Below are 18903 nucleotides of genomic sequence, written 5' to 3' on the forward strand. Positions count from 1 at the left end.
ATAGTTTATTTCATTGAATTCTATTGATGAATAGGATCACCCCATTTAACAGATACTAAGAATCATGGGGGTAATTCCAAGTTGATCGCAGCAGGATTTTTGATAGCAATTGGGCAAAACCATGTGCACTGCAGGGGAGGCAGATATAACATGTGTAGAAAGAGTTAAATTTGGGTGGGTTATTTTATTTCTGTGCAGGGTAAATACTGGCTGCTTTATTTTTACACTGCAAATTAGATTGCAGATTGAACACACCCCACCCAAATCTAACTCTCTCTGCACATGTTGTATCTGCCTCCCCTGCAGTGCACATGGTTTTGCCCAATTGCTAACAAAAATCCTGCTGCGATCAACTTGGAATTACCCCCTATGTGCGTATCACATAACATTGGAAACAATTTGTTTCAAAGTAGTTATGAAACAAATTTTTTAGCACTGCAACATCAAAATAAAAAAAAGTTAGCAGACATGCACACACAAAGCCTTACACCAGAGGTTCTCAAACTCGGTCCTCAGGACCCCACACAGTGCATGTTTTGCAGGTAACCCAGCAGGTGCACAGGTGTATTAATTACTCACTGACACATTTTAAAAGGTCCACAGGTGGAGCTAATTATGTCACTTGCGATTATGTGAGGAGACCTGCAAAACATGCACTGTATGGGGTCCTGAGGACAGAGTTTGAGAACCTCTGCCTTACACCATATGCAGTTGGTGATTATTGTTTGGGTGTTTCTTGTAGATCATTTAGTTATCAGGCTTCTTATGTCTTGTAGTGGATCATGGTTTGGCACGACTGGTCACAGCTTACCAGGAGCATGGTCACAAAGCTGCAAAAATCAATCCTCTCTTTCCTGGTAAACCAGTGGTGGATATGGTACCAGAAATACAGAAGCTAACAGAAACACTTCATGGACCTTTTTCTACGGCAGGTAAGGCCGCTGAATTATTTAGTTGTTATGAACAAGAGATCAGGAGGAGTTGCAGTTATGCTGTGTATTTGAAGGAACTAGGTTTTGTTACTGGTAGACCACTGCTGTTAATTTGTGGATTTAAGCTAGGTGCAAACTGTGCATTAATCTGGCCCATCAGCCAATTCTCCCCTGGTTGATCTGATATTTCACAGTGTATGCTTTGCATACAGTCATAGACAAACCAGTTGGATCTGCTCCCAACATCAGGAGAGTGGCACAACGTTTGTCAGTCCCAATGAGAGGATATCGTGCCACAAATGCAGTGTGTTCATGATTGGCCCGACAAAGTGTCTGCAAAAACGTCTCCTAAATGACATTTATGGTTCTGTGTATATAGTAAATCGGATGTCTGCAGGAATGTTTCAACTGTAAGATAAACTTTTTTTTGTTTTTTTTTGTTAATGGTTCCTCTTATCTGTCTTATGTGTATCTAGCTGCAGCAGTCAGCAGTGGTGAATTTACCATAGTCATGTGCCTAGATGCGGCACTTGTTTGGGGGTGGCACTAGATGCTTGTGTCGGCACTGTCAGCCCAAAAAGTACCAGTAACTGCAAAATATATCCACTGTACTGTACCACGTGCCATCTTGAATGGAGTGTAAATGGACAGCTGCCCCTGTCAGCTGTCCTACTTAATATGTGTGTATATATATATATATATTTTTTTTTTTTTATTAAACTGGCTATTATTCAATGAGAGCTTAACACCAATCAATAAAAAAAAAATGACGCAGGCCAGTCAGTGCAGAAAGTTTGGTTGGAAGCGAAGGGCAGTTTAATAGAGGAGGGTCCCCTCCTCATTGCGATACAGCAGAATTCTACACATGTGTAGATCTCCGTACACATGGTGACTGCCATGTTGCCAGCAACTACTCTCTATTGCACATGCTTAGGTCTCCGGAAACATTGTGGGCGCCATTTTCCAAGTGATTTTTTTGCTGCTGCAGTACCAACACTGATCTCTGGACAGGGAAGTAATTGATAATGGGTGCAGGGTATGCGGTGTGTGCCCTCCTGGATCCAGGGGCTCATGTGCAATGCACACACTGCACCCATTATAGATACTACATCTTCCAACACGTGTATCAGTCCTCAAAAGGGTACAAACCAGAACAGTAAGTTATAGACCTGGGGTGATTGACTTCTGTCATAAGTAAATTATTTGATTGGATAGGATTTAGAATTATAGAGGAGAAAATAATTTGTAATACCCAGTTGACATATGTTCATGAAGGACCAGTCGTGCCTAACAAATATTATTTATGTTTACAGAGGAGGTAAGTTCCAAATTGTACCTTGGTAGTTAAGCTCATGGTTGGCTTTTGCAGAAGAGTTCAATATTGTTCCGCATAAGTCTGGTACATCTAGTGCCATCGTCCAGTAAAAACCACAAGTTTTCAATTAAACAACAAGGTCAGTCAGTGTAGAAAGAACAGTAACTTTCAAACATAGAATTAGGGGAGGGGGGATGGGAGAGAGGAACAGGGGGGGGGGGGGGGAACCACGACACAATCTGTGTATGGCATATATCCTAGAAATAGTAGGATCAGAAGAAAGGGGAAGAGGGGGGTCAAGAAGGAGACAGGAACAGGCCAGAGAAGGGAAAGAGAGAGGATAGAGAGAGAGAAGAAAAGAGTAGGAGATAGGTCGGAAGGAGAGATATTAGGTAGCGCCCATGGGTCTACGGAGGAAGCTAGGAGCGTAAAGAGGGGGACGGCATTCTGCGTTCAGCAGCGAGCCAAGGGGCCCAGACCTGCTCAAAAATGTGGCCCCGGTCGTGGAGATAGTATGTAATCTTTTCCATTGAGGCAATGTGCCAAATTTTAGTTTTAAGGGACGGGAGGGCGGGGAGGGGCTCTTCCAATTAAGAGCTATCAGCGACTTTGCCGCCGTTAGGATATGTGTGGCCAGCTTTTGAGAGAGTTTATTGAGCAGCGGGGGAGGATAACATAGTAAGAAGATCCAAGGATCTTTCAGCACAGGAGATTCCAAAAGCGAGTTGAGGAGGGAGTGGACTAGATCCCAGAAGGACTCAATGGCCGGGCAGGTCCACCATATGTGGAGCATAGTGCCTCTATTCCGGCAGTTCCTCCAGCAAGCAGGGGAGGAAGACGGAAAGAATTTGTTAAGTCGGTCGGGGGTGTAGTACCAACGATAGTAAACTTTGTAGGCCGTTTCTTTAAAAGCAGTGGCAATGGAGCATTTAGCAATCCCCAGTCTCATGTCCTCCCAATCTTCGTTTTCTGGCGGGGGCCCGAGATCCCGTTCCCATGCGATCTCATGGGGCCGGGAGGGGGGAGGGAGGAGTCTAGTAAAAGAGAGTAAAGTTGGGAGATTACGCCTTTGGATAGGTGGGAGTTGATGCATAAGCTTTCAAAGGGGGTGAGGGGACGAAGTAAGGCGGTGGAGGGGAGAGAGCCTAGAAAGTGGCGTATTTGTAGGTATTGGAAGGGGTTAAGTGCTTGTGAAGGGGTCTTTTGTTGGAGGTCGGGCAGGGACAACCATTGGCCCCGATCGGCAAAGTTGATCGGGAATTTGAGGCCCAGCGTTACCCATGAACGGGACCTCGCAGTTGAGAGTCCAGGAGGAAACATAGGGTTCTGCCAGATGGGGGTCAAGGGTGAGGGGGTAGTGGTGAGGCCCTTCTTCAGGGAGAGGGAGTCCCAAGTTTTAAGGTTGAATTTAATAGTGAGGAGAAGTTTAGAGGTTGAGGGTCTGGAGGTGGAGGGGAGACCCCATAAGGGGGTCAGGTCCGGGAGACCAATGAAGGCTGCCTCAATGTCCAACCAGGATACCGATCCCGGGGGAGCATAAGAGGTAATAATATGGGATAGATGAGAGGCTAGGTAGTAAAGTTTGACATCGGGAAGGCCTCTACCTCCCGCGGAGGTTGGCCTTTTCAGGGTGTTGGCAGTAATGCGGGGGGGTCTGTGATTCCAAATAAAACGCACAAGAGCTCGCTGGATAGTACGAAGAAAGGGGGCCGGGACTGCCACTGGGAGGGTCTGGAAAAGGTAGAGCCATTTGGGAATTATGGTAATTTTAACCGCTATGATCCTGCCCAACCACGAAATGAAATGGCTGTTCCAGGAGGTCAGGTCGGCAAGTATGTTGGTGAGGAGGGGTGGGAAGTTTTCCCGAAAGATGGAGTCATAACGGGAAGTTAGATATATTCCCAGATATTTAATCTTTGTGGGCTGCCATTTAAAATTAAAGTTAGCGCGAAGGGACTCAGCCCCTCGATGAGGGATATGAAGCAACATGGCCTCGGATTTGGAGTAGTTGATCTTATACCCTGATATAAGGCTATAAGAATGTAGGACTGAAAATAAATTTGAGAGTGAGATAAGGGGCTGGGTCAGAGAAAGGAGGATGTCGTCTGCGAAAAGGGGCCTACTTGTATAACATGTATATCTGGATGTGCTCTAATTTGGGAGGCACGGGGCTCTATGATGAGAGCAAATATTAGGGGTGAGAGGGGGCAACCCTGACGTGTGCCATTTGAGATGCTAAGTGGGGCGGATGGGACACCATTGATTAAAACTGTGGCAGAGGGGGCAGAGTATAGTGCCAGGACGCCAGTGAGAAAGCCCCCAGACAAACCATAGGCCTCCAGGGCGGCTCTCAGAAAACTCCAGGAGATCCGGTCAAATGCTTTTTCAGCATCTAAGGAGAGCATGATAGTAGGGGACCTCCTGGAGTTCGAGATATGTATAAGATCAATAGCACGCCTGGTGTTATCTCTCGCCTGACTGCCTGGGATAAACCCCACTTGGTCGTAATGAACAAGGGAAGGGAGGTATGGGTTAAGACGGATGGCCAGGATCTTAGCAAAGATTTTCAGGTCCAAGTTCAGGAGAGATATAGGGCGGTAGTTCCGCCTTAACAGTACGAAGTTCGGACAAGACAGCCTGGTCGGAGGACGCCTTATGCTGGGTCTCAAGTGAGTGGAGTTTAATAGAGAGCTTTTTAAATTGAGAGAGGGATTGTTTTTTAGCTTTTGAGGCTAGGCTGATAACGTGTCCACGAAGAACTGCCTTGTGAGCCAACCAGAGGGTGGATCTGGAGATATCAGGGGTATCATTCAGGGTAAAATAGTCTGAGATCGTGTCCTGAAGATGGGAACGTATCTCAGGGTTGTGGAGGAGGGAGTCGTTAAGGCGCCATGTCATGGGGCGAGGGCGTGAAACCAAACCTGCGAGATCGCAGGTGATAGGGGCGTGGTCGGACCAGATGAGCGGATAAATATGGACGTCGCAGAGATTCAAAGCAAGATCGTGGCTGAGCAGGATCATATCAATGCGGGAGTAGGAATTGTGAGGGGCAGAGTAGAAGGTATAGTCGCGGGCAGAGGAGTCTTTTATCCTCCAGGAGTCGTAGAGAAGTTGGGATCGCATGAGACGGAGGAGAGATCTGGAGCGAAGGGAGTCCGACGAGGAGGCAGTAAGGGGAGAGGGAGAGCGGTCTATCTGTGGGTTCAAGACGGAATTAAAGTCCCCGGCTAGTATGAGGTCGCCCTGTCGGACTCGAGTAAGGAGGTTATCTAGTCTTGTAAAGAACCGTTCCTGTCGTTGGTTAGGGGCATATACGTTAGCTAGGGTACAGAGGTTGTTATTAAGTTTCCCCACTAGGACAAGAAACCGGCCATCCTTGTCGGGATATGAGTCTAGGAGTTCAAAGGAGAGATGGCGGGCAAAAAGGATCGCAACTCCCCGTTTCTTGGCCGAGTGGTCGCAGGCATGGAAGGAGTCAGGGTATGGTTTACATTGCAGGGTAGGGTGGGAGTCATGTAGGAAGTGAGTCTCCTGTAGGAAGATCAAATCGCCTTTATGGTGTTTGAGAGAAGCAAACAGCTTGCCTCTTTTTTGGGGGCTATTCAAGCCCTTCACATTAAAAGATAGTACCCGGAGACCCATGGGTAAGCAACGGTGAGGTAGGTAGATTAGAAAGAGCTGAAAGTAGAGGGAGGAGAGAGAAAGACAGAAGAGAAGGATACAGGGCAAGAGAGAGTGTGGTCAGAAGGGGGGGAGAGGGAAAGGAAACCGGGAGGGGAGGAAGGGTGGTTGGTCATCCGGCAGTAGAGGCCAGGACCGGTAGTGCTGACAAGGGGAGGGGATACTAGGTGACGGGAGGGCACCTAGGTCAGCGAGAGGGCTCAAAGCCCTGAGGGGGCGCGGCATGGGGTCCGGATCACGGATCGCGAAGGGCTGGAGGCAAACCTTCCCTGGAGGTACCTGAGGGAGAAAGCTGAATAGAAGACAGGGAGAGAAGACAGATGGAGCGCCAGCTCCAGAAGGTGAGGGAGGGGGAGAGGGGGGGGGGGGGGGGAGGCAGATGGAAGACAACGAGTCAAGTGTCAGCATGTTAACATATCAGCAGCATAACATTTTAACAGGGGGTAACAACAGAACAGTTGTGAGGTAACTAAGGGGCCGGGAGATCAGGATACGGGAAACCTAAAGTGAAACAGCTCCCCGAGTAGGGAAGTGCGACCAGAAAAGGTCGACCCAGTTAAGTGGAGGAAACATTAAATTAAAGAGCTGAAAGTCCATCAGGGAACCGGGGGTGGAGCCTGGGAGGCCGCAGAGTCCGGTACCGTAAACTACTCTGAACGAGGGGGCTGGGGCGAATCCCGCTGTGACCGTAGCGGCTGGCGGTGGGTGTGGATATCCTGGTCGGCGGCGGGGATGCCCAGCTTGGAGAGCAGCGTTTGAGCCTCGGATTGATCTCTGGCCGTGAGGAGCTTCCCTTGGTGCCAAACCAGGATACGAAAAGGGACGGGAGAGCAGGGAAGTAATGGGTTTGAAGTCCCTGCGTTTAGCCAGAGTGAGCGGAGATAAGTCCTGGAAAATCTGAAGAGGGGTATTTTGGAAAGTCACAGACCCCAGCCGTCGGGCCTCCCTCATGACCGCCTCCTTCGCAGTGAAATAATGCAGTCGGAGAATGACATCCCTGGGCTGGGAGGAGTCCTGAGAGCGGGGCCGTAGGGCTCGATGCGCTCGGTCTAGGAGGAGATGTTCCTCAGGGGTGTCAGGTGATAGGTGTGCAAAGAGGCGCTTGAGGTAGAGGTCAAGATGAACCGCCTCGACCTCCTCGGGGATCCCCCGGATCCTCAGGTTGTTTCGCATTTGTTTCGCATCGCCCTATTGTCTTGGTCCTCATGCTCCTCCCGCAAGTGGGCAACATCTTGGCGGAGTTGATGGAAGTCGGTCTCGACTGTTTGTTGGAACGACACCACCTCCTCCACTCGTCGTTCAAGCTGATCGGTTCTGGAGCCGATGTCGGCAATATCGGATTTCACGGAGTGAAGAGCCTGGACTGAGGTCTTGATGTCCCGCATCTCCTTAAGGAGGGAGAGAAAGTCCTTGCGGGTGAGGGGCGTGAGGTCGTCATCTTCGGTCTCCGAGTCGGAGGGAGCCCGGGGGGGTCCGGGAGTATCAGGTTTGTTCTTGGCCGGGGTGTTTTTTTTGGTAAGGAATGGTGTGAGGTCGGACCCCTGTGACTTCTTGCTACCCCTGGTCATCGTGAGCATATGGAGGAGGAGGTGTGGGTAACAGGGTGGGGGATAGAGGTGGCGCTCCAGTGGTGAGGCTCAGGACCAGGGAAGGTAAGGCGAGGGCCTTAAGGAGGCATCATGGTGTGGTCAGCCGAGCCTGGCAGATGAGGTGGGTCCAGGGAGCCCCAGGAGAGCAGGGGGTCCGCGTGGCACCGGAGAGAAGGCAGGCCGACAGAGATCGCGGGAGGCGGGGCTCTGTGTAGGATCTCCCCCGTTCAAGGACCGCGGAGATGAGCCCCGGGCACGACCAGCCAGTGACTGGGGCAGCACCGCGGCCGGATAGCAGTGGGGAGAGAGGTTTGCAGTCAGCAATGGGAATGGCCTGCAGTGCGTGCCCCAGTGAGCTGTGGCTGCTTGCAGGTAGTGAAGGAGATGAGCCTGGGGGCTTGCAGAATGGCCGCCTCTGGTGTAGCAGACAGAGAGCTGGAAGGTGGAGCAGGGCTATTCCAGAGCTCTCCAGGAGGGTGTCCGGTGTCTAGGGGCCCCAGGGGGCGCGGGACAGCCAGCAGGTATGTGCAGAGGAGGGAGGGATCCACCAGGCGCCCGCGGGAGCTCCCCGTGAGCGTGAGTCGGGTCTCAAGGTCCCGGGCGGGCCGCCGCCAAAATCGAGGCCCCGGCTTAGGATCGGGATGTAGGCCTCAACCCCCGGGAAGCGCCGGGAGCCTCCGCAACGTTCAGGAGGTCGCAAGGCAGGGGCCGCAGAGAGCGGTACATACCCCAGGGGATCCCGTCGTCCGCCTTCAGTCCTGGGTCCTTCCAGTTGTAGGACCAGCCGCTCTGCCCCCGGCGACCTCCGGTGAGACGGCCGCCGCTCGTGATGCGGCCTCCAGGGATCGTCCTCCGGCCGGGCAGTCCCCCGCCCCCAGGTGCGGGTAAGGGGGGGGGCACAGGCAGGACAGGAGGGAAGCAGCTGCGCCCGGTAATATCACGGCTCCGGTTCACCTCGTCGGCCCGGCTCCGAACTCGAGCCCCAGGCTTCAGGCCGGGGGGAGGCCGCAATCCGCAGGAGTGCTAAAAAGCACTCCCCGACTCCGCGGGTCCCCCACAGCCGCTGCAGACACGTACAGGGGGTTGTAGTAGAGGGTCTGAGGCGTCCTGGTGCAGGTCGGGGGAAGGAGAGAGATACTAGGGGGATTGAGTGTGCAGGAGCTGGGGAGAGCACGTCCACTCTCCAAGACAGCCAGGCCACGCCCCCCCAAAACTATGTGAAGTTTTAATGTTGTTTTATGTGTCCAGCTGGCAAAGAAAACTCTAAAATGTTGCTCTGTGAAAAACCTGGGATCAACCCGCAAGGGTGTGAGCAGAAATCCACGTTAAGTGCTGCTTTTTGGCTAATCATGGGCCTCTAATTGAATAGCATCCCTTACGTGGAAGCAGAGGCTTCATGGTACAACCCATGGCTAATTGTAGCTCCCCTTCAGTTGGAATATTAAAGGAAAGCAGTTGCCCAATTTTGAAGGTGATTTTTAGATGAATATGATGGAAGTTCCACTTTATATGGCTTGCTGTAAGCCGGACTTAGGTGTAACCTAGGGGTGGGCAAAATACGGCCCGCGGGCCGGATGCGGCCCGCAAACCGATCCTGCCCGGCCCACTGCCTCCCACTAGCAAGCAATGACAAGCGGCCCGACCGGCTGAGCTGCTTGTCATTGCTCTGCAGTACCTCCAAGCTGCCGGTGCCAGTCTCCCCTGCTGCTGCTGCTGCTGCACGGCGCCTGCGTTGTAGTAGCCTCCTCCTCCTCCCGCCTGCAGAGTCCCCAGTGACAACGGCTGTGTACAGCCGAAAAGGGGCGGAGCTACATGTCGATGAGGGGGCGGGGCTACACGGGACAAGAGCCAGACTGCTACAGATCAATCTTTCCTGCACTGCCAGCCAGATCAGTGAGTTAATGGAAAAAGTGAGTGAAAGAAAGTGTGTGTGTGTGTGTGTGTGTGTGTGTATATTTGTGTGTGCGGGCAGTGGCGTCAGACTGTCTTAAGGTTGGGGGGTAGAGATCTTTAGCTCTCGCTGTACCAACCCCTCCAGTGTTCTGTCACTGTGTCACCCCCACCGTGTTCTGTCACCATGTCACCCCCCAATGTTCTGTCACCGAGTCACCCCCCAGTGTTCTGTCACCGTGTCACCCCCCCATGTTTTGTCACCGTGTCACCCCCCCATGTTCTTTCACCGAGTCACCCCCCAGTGTTCTGTCACCGTGTCACACCCCCGTATTCTGTCACCGTGTCACACCCCCATGTTCTGTCACCGAGTCACCCCCCCCAGTGTTCTGTCACCGAGTCACCCCCCCCGTATTCTGTCACCGAGTCACCCCCCGTATTCTGTCACCGAGTCACCCCCCCAGTGTTCTGTCACCGAGTCACCCCCCCAGTGTTCTGTCACCGAGTCACCCCCCCAGTGTTCTGTCACCGTGTCACCCCCCCGTGTTCTGTCACCGTGTCACCCCCCCGTGTTCTGTCACCGTGTCACCCCCCCGTGTTCTGTCACCGTGTCACCCCCCCGTGTTCTGTCACCGTGTCACCCCCCCGTGTTCTGTCACAGTCACCCCCCAGTGTTCTGTCACCGTGTCACACCCCCGTATTCTGTCACCGTGTCACACCCCCCCATGTTCTGTCACCGTGTCGCACCCCAGTGTTCTGTCACCGTGTCACACCCCAGTGTTCTGTCACCGTGTCACACCCCAGTGTTCTGTCACCGTGTCACCCCCCAGTGTTCTGTCACCGTGTCACCCCCCAGTGTTCTGTCACCGTGTCACACCCCCGTGTTCTGTCACCGTGTCACACCCCCGTGTTCTGTCACTGTCACCGCCCGTGTTCTGTCACTGTGTCACCCCATGTTCTGTCATCGTGTCACCCCCCCTGTGTTCTGTCACTGTGTCACACCCCCGTGTTCTATCACTGTGTCACACCTTTCCCCAGGGGCCATAAGACACTGGATAATTTGCTTGCTGCGCAATGATTATCCCAAATAAAATGTTAATGTGTAAAAGGGAGCTCTACCTTCCGTACTGTGTAAAAAGGGGGCTCTACCGTCTATACTGTGTATAAGGGAGCTCTACCTGCCATAATGTGTGTAAAAGGGGCTCTACCTGGTATAATGTGTGTAAGTGGCACTACTGTGTGGCGCAATTTGAATAATGGAGACTATTGAGCAGCCTAATATGAATCTATTCTTTTTTGGCCATGTCCCTTCCACATGAAGCCACGTCCCTATATTTTTGGCACGTGTGTGGGTGGGGGGGGGGGAGCTGCTATTTTATGTGTGGCCCTCGGATACTGACAAAAAAGCGTCAAGTGGCCCCTCAGCTGAAATAATTGCCCACCCCTGGTGTAACCTATATCTTTCCAGTTATTTTGAAACTAGACGTTCCAGCTTTCCCTATGGCAGGACATTTTGTGCTTTTTAGCTATAAAAGACCCAGATAAAAGTAAAGGGTCACTGACTAAAGGTACATCTACCTTGCAACTAATAGTGTGACCTTTCTGCTTCATCTCTGTAGCTTCTTCAGAGCAGAGTCCATCTTACATGGCTTTACAAAGTAAATATGCTATGCAATTGTAAGTCTGTTATTTTAAAATGGGGAAGATGTACTGTTCTGGCACTCGTATCGAGGTGACATAGGAAGTAATAACACTGATATCTATTACCATCTCTGCCTCTGAAGTAGGGGAGAGAAAACTCCCCAAGCTGGCGTTCTGTGCAAGACCCACAGCGCATCAGCCTGGTGCTGATGCACTGTGTCTTGCCTTTTGCCCTGCTGTGCATGCAAACATCGCAAGGTCCCTTATGTGCAGATGGATCCCCAGGCGTAGCTGCTGGTTAGTACATGTAGCAGCTAGAAATAATAAACCATATACACATACCATAACCTAATACACAGTAACATAGTAACATAGTATCTAAGGTTGAAAAAAGACAATTGTCCATCGAGTTCAACCTATTTGTGGTCTCCTATGCACGATTATTTTGTATAAAATTTTGACTGAAGTTGATGACTGCCGTTACGTTTTTCCCCTCTTTTTTTTTTTTTTATAATAACTATAGTGCGTGACTATGCCCCGTAACCCTGGATATCCTTATCCATTAGGAATTTATCTAATCCATTCTTAAAGGTGTTGACTGAGTCGGCCATTACAACTCCCTCAGGCAGGGAATTCCAAATACGTATCGTCCTTACCGTGAAAAAGCCTTTACGCCGTATTGTGCAGAATCTCCTCTCCTCTAACCTGAGCGAGTGTCCACGAGTTCTGTGTTTATCTAACCAAAAACAGGTCCTGCGCAAGGTCTGTATATTGTCCCCTTATATATTTGTAAATGTTGATCATGTCCCCTCTTAATCTCCTCTTTTCCAGTGTAAACATGCCTAGTCTTGCAAGCCTTTCCTCGTATTCCAGCGTCTCCATACCCTTAATTAGTTTGGTCACCCGCCTTTGAACCTTTTCTAGCCCCAGGATATCCTTTTTGTAGTAAGGTGCCCAGAATTGTACACAGTATTCAAGGTGTGGCCTCAAAAGTGATTTATATAACGGGAGTATAATACTCTTGTCCCTAACATCAATCAGAAAGTAGGTAGGTCACATCGATATTGCACTCAGTGCCAGTTTTACCTACTTTCTGATTATGCCAGTGCATAGGGAGACAGCCATCTGAAGGCGCCGTGCCAGATGCCTCGGCCAGCACCACCTACCTGCACAGAGCTACCCAGTCAACGTAACCTGCTGTTCTCTCTTAAAGAAGCTGCCTGGTGAGAACACATCCCGCCTCTGGCCCACTCTGGTGAGAAAGGGGTGGGAGGCGCTTGAGAGTTGTGTTGCTTTACTTTTGTAATCAGGTCAGTCTGTCACACAGGTCACACTGGTACCACACTGATCACTATACATCCTATAGTATCTGTGCATCATTCTGTGTATAATGTAGCTGTTTTGACTTGGACTCTTCATTAGTAGCTGCTAGAAGAGGAAAGGCGTGCACTATGCATGGTTCATTCCAGAACCGCCACCTCCTATGTTTCTTGTTTGGATGTTCTTGTTGCACCCCCATCTACGAATGTCGCACAGTGTACTCATATTGAAAGAACCACCGATTTTCAGCACACCTTTCATTCTAAATACACAGGTTTTATGGCAATGGCATCAACTACAAAAGTAGTCTATAAGGAAACCCTCTAGCTAACTATATATTGTGTCGGAGAAAGGTATACCTCTGTTATATGTATATTGTTGTTTTTTCTGTGCAGTTTAGTAAACTTCTGCTTTTCCTATAGGTACAGTAATATGTGTACAAAATGTAAAGTAAATAAGTAAAAAAAAGCATCCAAACCTGCAATTGGTTAAATTATTGTACAACAAATCTTGGGATTTGGCTTTATAAGGCAAAGGGTTGAATAGAGCAATGTGCCAAAATACTACATAACAATTTTGTTAATGACTAAAATTATAAAGGCATAGAGAATTAAAATGAGCCTCAATGGGGAGAATTGAATTGCTGGCGACTTGTTCGCCCTGCCAAATTCGCACAGCACCCACCACACTTTACCGCGGCGGGCTCTCGCTCAAAGGTGTTCACTGCCACATAGGGTAGATAGCACTTTTGAGTGAAAAGGGTGTGAATCAGCCAGTTGAAGGGTGCAAATCGGGCTGCCATTGCTGGGAGGCTCAAAGGTTGCTTTGAGATGTAGTTCCAGTGATGTTTCCTAAAATTCATGATTTTAGGAAAAATCAAACTAGCTCTGGAGGTGCGAGAAAAAAGATGGGGGCATCGAGAAAAAAGATGCGGGGCATTTTCTGCCCTTCAGTGGAATAGCATAACCCCTCGTCACTTTTTTTTTTTTTTTTCATTTATTTATTTATTTTAACTATCCATTTTTAATTTAATTTCTCCCTTAAGGTGCTTACCTGGAAATGGAGTTATTGTAAGGACTAATTGTCAATCCCTGTTTTTTATTAGAGAATTGATTGAAAAGTACTGGAGAGTCTTTCACATTTCATACTTAAAGCTTTAATTTTAATATCTATGAACAGGATTATTAAATATTGGAAAGGAGGAAGCAACACTTGGAGAGGTCTTGGCTTACCTGGATCGGATTTACTGTGGAAAGATTTCCATTGAAACAAGTCAGTTACAAACCTTAGAAGAACAGGAATGGTTTTCTAAAAGATTTGAACAGCTGAAAGAAGAAACATTTTCCACAGAAGAGAGGAAACATTTGGCCAAACTTATGCTTGAATGTCAGGTAAAGCTGGTATTTGTGGGACTTGTCAAAGCTAAATCATCATGCTCAGTCTTCATAGATTCATGGATATCATGTTAAGTAACCTGGTGGGTAGGTTCAGAGATTACAGAACAGGTTTGAGTTTGCTAAATTTGCTACTAATTTAAAACTGCAATCGGTTTTACCTTATAGCTGATTGCCATTTTAAATTTAGCTAGCAAAAGTATTTCAACCCCCTAAACCAATTTGTCTTGATTACATTGACACTAAGGGGGACATTTACTAAGCAGTGATAAGTGTGGAGAAGTGAGCCAGTGGAGAAGTTGCCCCATAAACCAATCGGCAGCTCTGTATCATTTTATAGTATGCAAATTATAGATGTTACTAAAGTGCTGATTGGTTGCCATGGGCAACTTCTCCACTGGCTCACTTCTCCGCTCTTATCACTGCTTAGTAAATGTCCCCCTTAGACACAAGATATTTCTTGTGAAACAGCAGGCTCGTAAAGTACATTTTCAGACCAACTCATTATTTGTATGCAGATTTAAAAAAAAATTAAAAACTGAAAAATGCTGCTTGCATAAGTATTCAATCGCCCCCAGTCTAGTACTTTGTAGAACTATCTTTTCTTGTTCTACCACACTGATTTTGCTTTTGTCCTGTGCTTGGCATTGTCCTGCTGAAAGGTTAACTTTTTCCCAAACTTTAGTTTTCAACACACTAAAGTGGGTTGCCTTGCAGTATCTACTTTAAACAAATTTTTTTTTCCAATTTTAGTGCGCAAAAAAACCCCCTATAATGCAGCTAGTTATGTATATCAGAGTAATGCATCCAGGTTACTCAGAAATAGTGAAAAGAAGAAAAGGATAGATATACACACTCCAGCGCTAAGGAGAGTATCCACACTGGTGATAAGTTTTTTGCACGGAGTTTTTTGAACCTACTTTGTGAATGTGGTACTCTCCTTAGCGCTGGAGTGTGTATATCTATCCTTTTCTTCTTTGCAGTATCTACTTGTATCTTCCATCATCCACCAGCCCTTTGGTTTTAGCAAGGTACCCAGTCCCCACTGAGGAAAGTATCCCCACAAAGTTATGCTGCCATACTCGTACTTCATTGTTGGTATGTTTTTTGCTGAGGAATAAGCATTGTAAGTTTACGACACACATAGTGTTTTGAATTGGGGACAAAAAAAACTCAATTTTAGCTGGGTCATGCGGATATTTTCTGGCAAACTCCAGAAGTGCTTTGATGTGGTTTGTCTTCAGCAATAGCTGCTTTGTAACTTCCCTCTCATACAGGCTAGTTGTATGCAGAGCCCTTGATATGGTTGACTGGTCCACCTTCAGTTCAGTCTCAGCCATTGAACTCTCCAGATCATTCAAAGGCACAGTTGGCTTCTCTAAAGTTTCCTTCACAAGCTTCCTTCTTGTTCTGATGCAGGGTTTGGAGAGATAGCCCTGTCTTAGGCAGTGACTTTGTGGTAATACTGAATGTTCATTTCTTCACAATCGATCTAACAGTGCACACTGGGATATCTAAGCACCTGGTTATTATTTTGTAGCTTTTTCCTATCTTGTGCATGTCTATAACTTTATCTTTCATTTTCTTAGAATGCTCTTTGGTCTTCATTTTCACAGGTTTCCTTCAGATTCACAGTATTAACAACATTATTTGAACTAAGGGGTATTTCTCTGACGTCCTAGTGGATGCTGGGAACTCCGTAAGGACCATGGGGAATAGCGGGCTCCGAAGGAGACTGGGCACTCTAAGAAATAATTAGGACTACCTGGTGTGCACTGGCTCCTCCCTCTATGCCCCTCCTCCAGACCTCAGTTAGAATCTGTGCCCGGCTCGAGCTGGTTGCACACTAGGGGCTCTCCTGAGCTTCTAGTAAAGAAAGTATTTATTAGGTTTTTTATTTTCAGTGAGATCTGCTGGCAACAGACTCACTGCAACGAGGGACTTAGGGGAGAGAAGCGAACCTACCTGCTTGCAGCTAGCTTGGGCTTCTAGGTCACTGGACACCATTAGCTCCAGAGGGATCGAACACAGGCCCAGCCTCGGTCGTCCGGTCCCGGAGCCGCGCCGCCGTCCCCCTTGCAGAGCCAGAAGCATGAAGATCTTCACGGAAATCGGCGGCTGATGACTCCGGTCTTCATTAAGGTAGCGCACAGCACTGCAGCTGTGCGCCATTGTTCCCTGTGCACACCACATACTCCGGTCACTGATGGGTGCAGGGCGCTGGGGGGGGCGCCCTGGGCAGCAATTAGAGAACCTTAAAGTGGCTAATCACACATAATATAGCCTAAGAAGCTATATATGTGTAAAATACCCCTGCCACATTATTATTATAAAAGCGGGAGAAGTCCGCCGAAAAAGGGGCGGGGCTATCTCCCTCAGCACACTGGCGCCATTTCCTCTCACAGCTCCGCTGGAAGGACGCTCCCCAGGCTCTCCCCTGCAGTTTCCAGGCTCAATAGGGTAAAAAAGAGAGGGGGGGCACTAAATTTAGGCGCAAATACTATTTCTCTGACGTCCTAGTGGATGCTGGGAACTCCGAAAGGACCATGGGGAATAGCGGCTCCGCAGGAGACTGGGCACAACTAAAGAAAGCTTTTAGGTCACCTGGTGTGCACTGGCTCCTCCCACTATGACCCTCCTCCAAGCCTCAGTTAGATTTTGTGCCCGGTCGAGGTTGGATGCACACTAGGGGCTCTCCTGAGCTTCTAAAAAGAAAGTATATAATTAGGTTTTTTATTTTACAGTGAGACCTGCTGGCAACTGGCTCACTGCAGCGAGGGACTAAGGGGAGAAGAAGCGAACCTACCTGCTTGCAGCTAGCTTGGGCTTCTTAGGCTACTGGACACCATTAGCTCCAGAGGGATCGACCGCATGGAACTGGCCTTGGTGTTCGGTCCCGGAGCCGCGCCGCCGTCCCCCTTACAGAGCCAGAAGCAAGAAGAGGTCCGGAAAATCGGCGGCAGAAGACATCAGTCTTCACCAAGGTAGCGCACAGCACTGCAGCTGTGCGCCATTGCTCCTCATACACACTTCACACTCCGGTCACTGAGGGTGCAGGGCGCTAGGGGGGGGCGCCCTGAGCAGCAATAAAAACACCTTGGCTGGCAAAAATACCACAATATATAGCCCCAGAGGCTATATATGTGATAATTACCCCTGCCAGAATCCATAAAAAAGCGGGAGAATAGTCAGCGAAAAAGGGGCGGAGCTATCTCCTTCAGCACACTGGCGCCATTTCTCCCTCACAGCTCCGCTGGAAGGAAGCTCCCTGGCTCTCCCCTGCAGTCTACACTACAGAAAAGGGTAAAAAAGAGAGGGGGGGCACTAAATTTAGGCGCAGTATATATAACAGCAGCTATAGGGGACATAATTCAGTTAGTCCCTGCATTATATAGCGCTCTGGTGTGTGCTGGCATACTCTCACTCTGTCTCCCCAAAGGGCTTTTGTGGGTCCTGTCCTCTGTTAGAGCATTCCCTGTGTGTGTACGGTGTGTCGGTACGGCTGTGTCGACATGTTTGATGAGGATAATGATGTGGAGGCGGAGCAGATGCCTATAGAAGGGATGTCACCCCCTGCGGGGCAGACACCTGAGTGGATGGACTTATGGAAGGAATTGCGTGCACGTGTCGACTCCTTACACAAAAAATTTGACGACATGCCAAATGCGGGACAGCCGGCTTCTCAGCTCGTGCCTGTCCAGGCGTCTCAAAGGCCATCGGGGGCTCTAAAACGCCCGCTACCTCAGATGGCAGACGCGGATGTCGACACGGATATTGACACCAGTGTCGACGACGATGAGTCTAGTCTAATGTCCACTAAGGCCATTCGTTGCATGATTGAAGCAATGAAAGAGGTGTTACAAATTTCTGATATAAACCCAGGTACCACTAAAAAGGGTATTATGTTTGGGGAGAAAAAACTACCCGTAGTTTTTCCCCCATCAGAAGAATTAAATGAAGTGTGTGAAGAAGCGTGGGCTTTCCCTGATAAAAGATTGGTAATCTCTAAGAAGTTACTAATGGCGTTCCCTTTCCCGCCAGAGGATAGGTCACGTTGGGAGACACCCCCTAGGGTGGATAAAGCGCTCACACGTTTGTCTAAAAAGGTGGCACTACCGTCTCCGGATACGGCCGCCCTCAAGGAACCTGCTGATAGAAAGCAGGAGGCGATCCTGAAGTCTGTATATACACACTCGGGCATTATACTTAGACCAGCTATTGCGTCAGCATGGATGTGCAGTGCTGCCGCTGCGTGGTCAGATTCCCTGTCTGAAAATATTGACACCCTAGACAGGGACACTATTCTGCTAACCATAGAGCGTATAAAAGACTCAGTCTTATACATGAGAGATGCACAGAGGGAGATCTGCCGGCTGGCATCTAAAATAAGTGCATTGTCCATTTCTGCTAGGAGAGGCTTATGGACTCGCCAGTGGACAGGGGATGCAGATTCTAAAAGGCACATGGAAGTTTTGCCTTATAAGGGTGAGGAGTTATTTGGGGATGGTCTCTCGGACCTAGTTTCCACAGCAACTGCTGGGAAGTCAGCATTTTTACCCCATGTTCCCTCACAGCCTAAAAAGGCGCCGTTTTATCAGGTACAGTCCTTTCGGACTCAGAAAAACAGGCGTGGAAAAGGCGGGTCCTTTCTGTCCAGAGGCAGAGGTAGGGGAAAAAGGCTGCAACAAACAGCAGGTTCCCAGGAGCAAAAGTCCTCCCCCGCTTCTTCAAAGTCCGCCGCATGACGGTGGGGCTCCACAGGCGGAGCCAGGTACGGTGGGGGGCCGCCTCAAAAATTTCAGCGATCAGTGGGCTCGCTCACAGGTGGATCCCTGGATCCTGCAAACAGTATCCCAAGGGTACAAACTGGAGTTCGAGGCGTCTCCACCCCACCGGTTCCTAAAATCTGCCTTGCCGATTACTCCTTCAGACAGGGAGGCTGTGCTAGCGGCAATTCACAAGCTGTATTCCCAGCAGGTGATAATCAAGGTGCCCCTACTTCAACAAGGACGGGGTTACTATTCCACACTGTTTGTGGTACCGAAACCAAACGGTTCGGTGAGACCCATTTTAAATTTGAAATCCTTGAACACATACATAAAAAAATTCAAGTTCAAGATGGAATCGCTCAGGGCGGTTAT

General features: G+C 49.2%; 1 protein-coding gene across 2 annotated transcripts in view; it reads left to right on the top strand.

Moving 5' to 3' along the window:
- DHTKD1 (dehydrogenase E1 and transketolase domain containing 1) overlaps window positions 1–18903 on the top strand; it is a 190175-nt gene that overhangs the window by 3749 nt on the left and 167523 nt on the right. For both annotated transcript variants that reach the window (XM_063926877.1, XM_063926878.1), the window contains exons 2-3: window positions 777–932; window positions 13548–13759. In XM_063926877.1, coding sequence (XP_063782947.1) covers window positions 777–932; window positions 13548–13759 — 368 coding nt within the window. The remainder of the gene's footprint in view (window positions 1–776; window positions 933–13547; window positions 13760–18903) is intronic.

Source organism: Pseudophryne corroboree, chromosome 6 (assembly GCF_028390025.1).
Source record: "Pseudophryne corroboree isolate aPseCor3 chromosome 6, aPseCor3.hap2, whole genome shotgun sequence".
NCBI lineage: Eukaryota > Metazoa > Chordata > Amphibia > Anura > Myobatrachidae > Pseudophryne > Pseudophryne corroboree.